The sequence below is a fragment of the Hydra vulgaris genome, chromosome 08 (assembly GCF_038396675.1).
Source record: "Hydra vulgaris chromosome 08, alternate assembly HydraT2T_AEP".
Lineage (NCBI taxonomy): Eukaryota > Metazoa > Cnidaria > Hydrozoa > Anthoathecata > Hydridae > Hydra > Hydra vulgaris.
The window spans coordinates 36,075,001-36,086,099 of record NC_088927.1 but is presented as its reverse complement, the minus strand read 5'-3'; the positions used below and the strand labels follow the sequence as shown (position 1 = coordinate 36,086,099).

At 28.3% G+C, this 11,099-nt stretch overlaps 1 protein-coding gene across 1 annotated transcript in view; it reads left to right on the top strand.

The window, feature by feature from the left end:
• The first annotated feature begins 10,873 nt into the window (after positions 1–10,873).
• LOC100211733 (mitochondrial inner membrane protease subunit 2) overlaps positions 10,874–11,099 on the top strand; it is a 782-nt gene continuing 556 nt past the window's right edge. The window contains exon 1 of the mRNA XM_065803588.1: positions 10,874–11,099. This exon is cut by the window's right edge and continues 556 nt beyond it. Coding sequence (XP_065659660.1) covers positions 11,030–11,099 — 70 coding nt within the window. The 5' untranslated portion in view covers positions 10,874–11,029.

The window sequence follows — 11,099 nt, the reverse complement described above, 5'->3', positions numbered from 1 at the left end:
GGCAACTATTCCTGAATCTAAATCATGTTTTTCAAAATGACAGAGGAGACTTTTAAAATCATTGTAAATGTTTGCTAAATCATAATTATCACTTTCAAATTTTCCAATTATATTACTTGGAAATTCAAGTATGGTTGATAGGCTTTTGACTTTTTTCCAAAACTTACAATCAGAAACAATTTTTATAAATTATTTTTTTCCTCTGATTCTTTAATATTTGAAATAATGTGATCCTCAATTAGGAGTTCAATAATAAATTTAGCATTCATTAATTTTGATAAACAATTATAATGAGTATACCAACGAGTGTAAACAGGAATCACTAAGGTATTTTGAATTCTATACTGTTTTTTTAATTCATTAAACCTATATGAAAGCAATTGTATTCTTTTGATAAATAAGGCAACTTGTAAAGCAGATGTCATTGTTTCTTTAAAATAATCCAAAGAAATTATATCTTTTAAGAGTAGATTAATAACGTGAGCAGCACATCCATTAGCAAAAATTTTAGGAAACTTACATTCAATAATATTCCATGCACTTCTCATTGAACTTGTATTATCAGTTATAATTAAAACACATTTATCACTTCCTAATTCTTCTACAAACTTTAAAATACCTTCAGCAATAGTTTTCCCTGTTTGAGAAACACCACTAGTGTTTATAGATTTAAAAAAAAAAAAGTTTACCAGGAATTATGATAACATAGTTTACCAGGAATGGTAAGTTTACCAGGAATGGTAGTTTACCAGGAATTTGTTTACCAGGAATTATGATAACATAGTTTACAAGGTGATCATTTTGTATACTTGACCAACCATCACTTGTAATTAAAATATAAGGACTTTCACTTATCATTTTTAAGCCAATATTGTAATACTTTTCATACTGATTCCTCAAAAGAGTAGTTCTAATAATTTTTTCTGATGGCATATGGTTTAAATAAGCCGGTCTCAAAGCACCTATAAAGTTTTTAAAAGTTGAAGAGTTTATAACATTAAATGGAATTCCAGTTCGAAAAACAAAATTTGACAATAATTCATCATATTGCAATTGCTCAGGTTTGCTTAAAGTGTCCATCCAATTTATTATGGTAGCATTTTTATTAAATTCTTTTGGAATATCAACTCTTCAGCTTTGTATCTAATTAGCACCACTAAGTTGTTTACTTATACCAACTTTATTACTTACAGGTTTATCAAAAAAAAATCTGTTTTTCTTCAACAGATATACCAGAACAATTAGCTCTTTTATGGCTGCGTAATTTATCAGACGACCAATAAACTTCAATGCCACAGAGAATGCATTTTCCTCTTTTAGTAAAAATATTCCTGCTTTTTAGATATCTTTCAATACATATTTTAGCTTTTATCTAAATCAATGTTAAATAACAGTAAAACATGACTTTTTAACTCAGTGAATTAATACTAATTCAACAACAACGTGATAATTTTATTTATTTAAACACATAACCAACACTTTTGTTGTTATATAAAACTTATTTAGCTCTAAAAGACTTAATATTTTATTTGAACTTTTATGTAAAATTGTTATATTTACTTAAAAACTAAATGTATATAAAAGTGTTAAATTGCTGAGCATTTTGAGGTGCTGTAAACTAAACTTCAATTTACAACACCTAAAAATCTTATGCAATTTAATATTTTTTTATACATTCAGTTAAGTAAAAATATAACAAGCTTACATCAAAAATACTTTAAACTAAAACGCTTACTTTTGATATAAATATTTATATTAAATGCTTATAGTAAAACATTTATAATAAATGTAATAAAGATATAAAATATGAAAACATTTGATTTAAGAACATCCACTAGGTATTTTTTAAATCACTTGCGTTTTTTTGTTTTTAAAGCACTTGCGATTTTTTTAAAGCACTTGCGTTGATCCTTGTGGAAGTAACCGGTAACTAGATTTAAGCTACCGGTAGATTACCGGTGTCTTACCGGGTAGTAACGTTACCGGTAAGTAACTTGCCGAACCCTAATTCTATTATGTATTTATTATATAATTATGTATTTTTATTATTATGTTATTTCTTTATTCTCATTCTCATTTAATATTTTTTATCATTAAGAGAAGTTGTTATTCCTGAAATTGTAAGATCTTATTTAAAATTAGGACCTAGAAAGAATTTAAGGATTGTATAATCACAGACACTCCTGAGAAAAATAAAATTGAAGAGAAAGAAAAAAATAACGCCTAAAAAAAGTGTTATTAAGAAGTTTAAAACAAAAAAATATACAAAAAAAAAGTATGATTCCATTGATTCTAGTAGTACCATATCGTTGCACAATGATGCAAGCTCCAATGATAAAATAAATTTATCAGAAATAAAAAAACAGAATGTTTGTGAAGAGGATGATAAAAAATCATTGTATTGCATGACAATATGGTAAGACCAACAAAGAATGGTACCAGTACAAGGTATGTGAAGGATGGACACATGAATCTTGTGGCTTCAAAGGTGTCATTAACTTCTTCTGCCAAAAATGTTTCTGATGTTTTTGTAGTTTTTGATTTTGTAGTTCTTGATTTTGAATAATTTGTAAAACTATTATTAAAGCTGTTTTATCATTTGTTTTATCATTGATTATCATAGAGTTATAAAACTTAAAGTACAATCTGATTTTTAGAAGTCTATTCAACAGTTAAATATTTTTAAAAGATTTGATAGTGTTCAAAAAAAAGTTACGGCTTATTCATGGCACAGAGGTGGCTCTTTCATTGACACAATGTTATGAAAGAGCTGTTTTCTTTCTTTTTTTAAAACAGGTGTATGATAGATTATCAGCATTGTTATCCGATTTATTTTAGTTTTAAAGTATTACCCAATAATGTAATTATTGAACTAAAAAAAAAAAAAAAAAAGTTATTATTGAGTTTTTTTCACGCCATTTTAAAATTGGCTCTTTCATACACACTCTCCCCTAACTGATAACCATGTAATAACAATTATTTTATAATTGTTAAATGAGATAAACTCTAATTAAGCTAAACTTTTTAGGAATAATGCTATTGGTTAAAATTATATTACGTTTTAATGCAAGACTTAAGCATAAGTCAAGTAAGTTTTGGAAATCTTTGGTTATGGTGGCAATATCATCAGCATAAATAAGATGATATATGTGTGTGTGTGTTTTTGCGTGTGTGTATATATATATATATATATATATATATATATATATATATATATATATATATATATATATATATATATATTGATATTTGAGGCTGTTTTGTATTATAATAATAAAACAAAACTCATAGTCGTAAAAGAGTGCTCAATATTAAAAAGATACTTCAAATAGAGCGATATACATATATATTAACGAAGAAAAAACAACTTTTTCTATGGTACTTTAAGTTTCATGCTTATACGGCAATCATCAGCCATTGAATACAAATTCAAAAACAAAAAAAACCGCTAAAATTACAAAATACTGTGTAGTGGGATCTTAACGTCGCTAAGAAAAAACAAAATATCAGCTAATCACCGGTGTCAAAAAAAGATAAGAGGAATTTATTCTTGTGTCTGCATTTTGAAATCAACTCATTTCGTTTATTTAACAAGTTATCACCTTTATATGTTAAAATAAGGAATTTTTCGTATAAACAAAGATTGCAAATTTTTGACGAAGTGTTATAAGGATTGCAACGTTTTACAATTTTCCACTTAATTAAGGGTGTAAACATTTTGACTTTTATGTCCCAAATTTCTTTAGACAATTCGGTATCATTTTTATATTTATTAATGTTAAAAGATTTTAGATGGTTAGCATACCGAAATTTAAATGGAGTTTCACATAAGCCAAAATATACTTTTTCTTTGTAGTCAGGTTCATTTGACGACACGGTCGCTTGATAAACGATGTTCTTCGACAAGCACTGATTGTTCATGGGACAGATGGATTTATTGACACAGTTGCATGTTTTTCCCTCATCTTTACCTTGGCTATATAATATCCAATATTATTATATAGGCTATATAATATCCAATATTATATATATATATATATATATATATATATATATATATATATATATATATATATATATATATATATATATATATATATATATACATACATATATATATATATATATTTATATATATACGTATATATATATATATATATATATATATATATATATATATATATATATATATATATATATATATATACAATTTATATGTAAAATTTTTAATATTAATGTTCAAGAGATTTTAATTTAACATTTAAGAGTTTTCTGGTGGAATAGTTCACCATTCATCATTATAAAAGGTTTTAGTTTTTTCTTATAAAAAGTTGTATTTTTTCGTCACGGATGATATTTGGAAGTGTATTCCAAAGGTTAGGACCATAGTGGGATAATGCTTGATTACCAAAACGCTTGCTGCATTTTGTTTCCTTTAATTTTAGTGTTCTTTCAGACATAGAGTAGTGAATTAAATTGCATAATGACGTTTGTGCTTCCAGAATAATAGATTTGTGGATTATTAAAAGGACTTTGAAATCAGGGTCGTCCCGAAGAGGTCTCTCAGGGAGGGGGGTTTGTATGTAATCTTTTGCCAACTAAAGACACCAAAAAAAAAAAAAGAAATCCTTGTTATTTGTAATTTGCCAACTATAGTTACACCCCTACATCTCCCTTTCCAGACCGCCCTGCTTGAAATATATTTTTTCTCTAATTTTCAGCCTATACAATTTGTTAAATTCCTGGTCGTTTACATGATTTTCTATTCTAGTTTAAAATACCAGTCTTGTTGCACAATTTTGGACAGTCTGCAATTTTTTTAATGTGACTTTTCAATTCCAAAGTAGAGGGAGTTTCAATAATCTAGCTGTGCAAATATTAGTGAACATACTATGGTGCGCAAATCTTTGTGCGATAAGAATTGTTTTATTTTGGATATTTTGATCCATATCTTGTAGCAGTTTTTAACAACCTTATTTACTTGTTTTTTTAAAAATAATTCATTGTCAAGTATCACCCCTAAACTTTTTGCTGAGTCAACAAATCTAATGCATTCCTTGTTAATAAAAGTACCTTTAATAATAATATCTTTTTGAATGCTAGGTGATGCTATAATTAATATTTTTGTTCTCGATTGGTCAATACATATAATGATGCGCTCATCCAATTAGATATATATTCAAGACATTTTGGTATATCTAAGTGCATTATAATGAGATGAAGGAAAGAATCCTTTGATGATCATCTGAGTATCCAAAAGTTTTAACATAGGTTATGTTCAGATATTTGTATAGTGGTCTCATAAAGATATTAAAGAGTTTTGGACCCAGAACTGTACCTTATGATGCTCCATATTTTACATTTTAATTACTGGAATATAAATTACCAATTTTCACTTTTTGTGTACGGTTAACTAAAAATGATTCAAACCACTTGTGAGCTGAGTCAATTATACCTATTTCACTGGTTAATAGTCCAAGAAGTTTATGCTGATCAATAGTGTCAAAGGCAGCACTTAGATCAAGTAACATTAGTACTGAAGGTGTATGTTTATCATAGAGTTCAAATATATCATTGGTAAGCTTAAGTAAAAGTTTTTCAGTTGAGTGATATTTTTTGTATCCATATTGATATTCTATATGAAGATTGTTTGTTGTCATGTGGGGATCAAGGCAATTGGAAACTACTCTTTATATTAGCTTGCTAATGAATACTAAATTAGAAACTGGTCGATAATTTTAGAAGTCTTTATTATCTGTGGCTAACTTTTTTATTATTGGAAGTAATGTAGCACTTTTTTGACAATCAATGCTGTTTGATTATAGCGATAGGTTTACTATTTCAACCCATATATGTACAAATGTTTGTAAATTATTTCGTAGTAGATATGCTGGAGTTGGATCATCAGGAGAAAATTTTACTCCAAATGACATTGCGATTTTGTAAATTTCTTCGTATGTCGTTGGATCAAAATTTTTCAAAACTGACCATTATAATCTGATGTGTTTTTCTTTGTTAGAGATATTTGAAGACCAGACCTGAGTTTTCTGATTTTTTCAGTAAAATAATTATTTAAGTTTTTAGCTAGTTCTTCGTCTGAATTGGCTGTTGGTAGTACGTATTCTTCAGTTTTATCTAGTAGCTTGTTTACAAAGGAGAATAGATTTTTACTTGTAGTGTTTTTATTTAATAATTTAGAGAAATATGTTCTTTTTTTATATAAGCAATTATTGCTGTTTTTTTCCTGAGGCGTCTATATTCTTTTTTATCACTTTCATTTTTGTTCTCCTAAACAATTTTTCTGCTTTTATTTGTTTTGCCTAAATTGCATATATTCTCCGTCAAGTTGCATATATTCTCCGTCAAGTTGCATATATTCTCCGTCAAGTTGCATATACTCTCCGTCAAACCTGTTTTGACTATTTTTACTCTTTTTATTTTCAAAAGGGTTTCTGCATTTTCTCTTTCATTATTTGGTTATACATGGCTTTTTGGTTTTCATATTTTCAGCTTTCTTTTTAAATTTCTGGTTTATTTCTTGATATTTATTGTTAAAGAACTGCTTGTCCACTGTTTTTAAATTGTATGTGTAAGTTTGGTATAAATTTTGTTCTATTTTTTGTTTTACTTTAAAATCGATGAGAAAATGATCACTCAAATCTGTTACATCGAGCATAATTACTGATATTTCTTCTGGCTTGTTAATTACTACATGTAGTATGTGTCCCATTTTATGAATTGGTTCTTTGATTTGTTGTGTTAGATTTAGTACATCTAGTATTTCTCAGTTTTGATTTCTGTAGCATTACATTCTTGAGTGTTCAGCCTCAATGCTTCTGATTTATATTTAGACACTTATTTCTAGGTTGGTTAGCCAGACATCACAAAAGAACAGAAAGTTTTTCTTAGTAGAAAGGAAAAAAAAAATTGAAACTGTGGTTTTACCAGCTACTTTATCTTCTTTTAAAATAGATGGGCAAACAACGTGAAACCTTGACTTGCATACCAAACATTGAACATTTTTTGGTTTTTAGAGAATATTTAAATAATATAATTAAAAACTTGAATAACATTTTTTTGTATGTTTTCTACTAAAGATTCATTTTAGCCTAAAAAAAGTTTTTTTATTTTTATTTTAAAAGTTTTTTTGTTTTAGCTTAAGGGGTATACTCCCCCATCAATTAATAAAGCAAGCAGGTAAAAGAAAGAAGATTTTTAATAGAAAAGTGTTACGTAGCAGTGTGAGTGTAAATAATATAAATTTTCCTTCTTTAAGTGTAAATATCGAATTACCTGTAAATAGTAAAACTGACATGTTCGATACGCCAAGCTCTTCTTTTCGCAAAGTCGAGGCAGTGATTAGCTTAGCATCAAAAAAATATACCAATACTAAAAACAAAGTTCTGATAGGATATAGAATTATTGATTGTTCGATTTTGTCTGATGTTTTTAGCGTTTTGAGCTGTCCAACTTGTTTCCAAACGACTTTAGCAATTATTGAAAACAAAAGCAAAAAGCAAGGACTTGCATGTGAATATTCTATTATTTGTTTAAAGTATAAATATCAAAATGACTTTTACACTTTTAAGTTAATTAATAAAAAAGGAAACTTTGATATAAACAATCGAACAGTATATACAATGAGGACTCTTGGATTAGGACATTCCGGAATTGAACGGTTTACAACCCTCAAGAACATGCCAAAACCAATGACGCCAAAAAACTATGACAATTTTTTTTTTTTTTTTTTTTTTTGTTATTCACCTCCTCAAGGCTGAGAAGGCCACTACAGATGAGGAGGCTACTTAATAGTGGTTATAACCCTCTCTCAAATCTATAACTCCGAAACACGAACCTTGAGGAACAAGGCCGCTGCGCGGAGAAACAAGTTGAGCGCGGTACTACCAGGGATGTGGTGGGGATCGAACTCGGAACCTCTCGCTTATGAAGCAAGCGCTTTACCACTACACCACTACCGCATTTTATTTTAAAATTACTAATATTACTGAGAAAGTTTTAAAAATTACTAATATTACTGAGAAAGTTGTACAGGAAACAATGATTGATGCTGTATCTGATATAAGACTATAGTGTCAAGACATTAATGAGATTCTTGATGTTGATGTATCATGTGATGGCACATGGCAGCGTAGGGGATTTTCATCATTGAATGGTATATATGCAGCACTTTCAATTGACAGTGGGAAAGTTTTAGATGTTGAGGTGATGAGTCGAATATGCAGAGGGTGCTCCTTGAATCAAAACTTTCGAAAAAAGAACCTACTGCTTATGCTGTGTGGAGAAATTTCCAGATTTGTGAAATTAATTTTGTTGGTTCTGCAGGTGGAATAGAGAGTGAAGGAGCCAGTCGTATTTTCCAGCAATCAATTAAAAAACATAAGTTGCAGTACAATAATTTTTTAGATGATGGAGATAGCAAAAGTTACAATAGTATCAAGAATGTTTATCCTAATATTAAAGTAAATAAATTAAAATGTGTTGGACACTATCAGAAGCCTGTTGGAACCAGAATCCGGAAATTAAAAAAAAAAGTTAGGAGACTGGGCGGTCGTGGTAGATTGATAGATGAAACAATTGATCGACTGCAAAATTTCTTTGGTGTGGCAATTAGACAGAATACTGGTAATTTAGTTGTCATAAAATCAGCAGCGCTTGCTACCTTTTTCATGTTGCATCATCAAAAGCAAATAATTGGCACTATCCACATTGTCCAACAGGTGTAAGTAGTAGGTGTAAATTTAAGAGTCAAAGCAAATAGCACTAAAACCTACAAGCCAGGACCTGGTCTGCCTTTAGAGGTTGTATACAAGATCAGACCTGTGTTTGAAGAGCTCACAAAAGAAGATGAGCTTAAAAAATGTCTGCACGGTAAAATGCAAAATGCAAATGAGTCTTTCCATGGGAAAATTTGGGATCGCATACCAAAAACAAAATATGTCTCGCTGGCTTTGCTGAAGTTTGGTGTTAATGATGCTGTTGCCAATTTTAACATTGGGATGAAGTCTTCAATCCTAATATATGAAAAACTGAACATGGTTTCAGGTTTTTATAAACTAAACGGTTCTAACGACATAAATAAAACACGCATTAAATGGTCGATCTGTAAACTAAAACCCGATAACAAGTTGCATCGTCAAAAGTTAAGGGCTAAAAAACTGAAGAAAAGTGACAAAACTTCTGAAAAAGAAAATAAGACATATGAAGCAAGAGGTTTTTAATATTAAATATAGTCCAATATATAATGTTACGTATATTTGTAGATCTTTTATCTTTTATTTTCAGCTTTTATCCGTTTTCTCAGTTTGAGGTTTTTCAATATGCCGGCCAAAATTCCAAGAGAACTGCATGAGCGTTTTATCTAAAATTTTCAACAAATTTTCCTTTTTATAAAAGCTGTGTTTTAAACGGAACAGAATTTTTAAATACTTATGAATAAAACAGTATGGCTAATTTAATTATTCAAAAAATGTACTTTTTTCTATTGTCAACTTTAGAGCACAAGTCTTCAGGCCCAGAACCTTTTTTTAAAAATCTGTTTAAAACACTCATAAACCTATTCTAATTGTGTTTCCAAAGTTTCATTCAGCCTTTTTTTATTAGTTTTTGCTAAAACTTGGCCAGCGCAAATCTTATTTTTTGCTTATTTTGGAGGTTTTTACGGTTACTACAGCAACCGTTGACAAATTTTTTTAATTTTTTTTTAATTTTCTACATTTATGATATGATTAATCATTTTATGTCAAAAGTTGTTATTTATTGTCTATATTTAAAAATGGGGGAGGGGGTACACCCCTTCAGAAAAGTTCATTTTGAAAAGAAAAAAAATTTTAGCCCAAGAAAAGTTCTTTAACCTTCTTCTTTAGCCCTACCTTTTAATCTTCTTTTTTAACCTAAGAAAAGTTCATTTTAAAATATTTTTTGAATAATTAGTAGTCAATTTCTTAAACAGAAAGACAGTACAAGGTACACAGTGACATAAATCATTTTGGAGTTAATATATAGTTTAAACAAGGTCAAGTCATATATATATATATATATATATATATATATATATATATATATATATATATATATATATATATATATATATATATATATATATATATATATATATATATATATATATATATATACAGTGGCGGCGTTAGGGTAGGGCCTGGTTGGGCGATAGCCCAGGGCGCCGAATATAAAGGGGCGAAACTAATTGGTTAGTTTACCCTTTGCCTTTTTTTTGAATGGGGTTAAATTGAGCTAGGGGCGCCGTAGAAATCTCGCCCAGGGCGCTGGTAGTGCTAAAACCGGCACTGTATATATATATATATATATATATATATATATATATATATATATATATATATATATATATATATATATATATATATATATATATATATGAAGTTTATTGAAAGGCGATATTGATTTCGGCTTCGAATTCGGTGCCGAGTTTGAAATAGAAATTAGACTTTCAATTAAATTCGGTCACTACTTCAAAATTTCATTTAACTTTCAGTTAAATTCAAAAGTAGCTAAATTTTTTTAATTTAAAGAAAATAATAATTATAATATGTATTACGAGTTTCATGTATATCAACCTGTTTCTCATATTATAAAGAATTTTATAAGGATAGGTTTATATACTAAAATAGATGTTTTAACTCAATTTAATTATATAAAAACTTATCTATGATGTCAACTTTTAAATATTATAAAATAAGATTTTAAGTTCTATAAAAAATACGAATGAAAACCTGACGTGAAAGTTCAGGGGTTTTACCGCGATATAAAACAACGGGTTTAGAAGATTTACAGACCCTGGTAAATATTAGACGGCCTATAATAATTATTCTAATTTTGACTGTCAATAACATCACTATGTCATTAAAAATGTGAACCGCTATTTAAATTCATTTTTTACAATGCACCTATTTTAACAGTTATATAATTGATAAATTTAATTAAGTTGTTTCTCAAAGAATTATTTGAATTTACTGAAGTTGTCTTGTGAAGAATGTTTCGGAGATTTTTTCAAAAGCAGTATTCACATTTTTCTTTTGTTTCTGGTGTTGTAATTGGTCTAC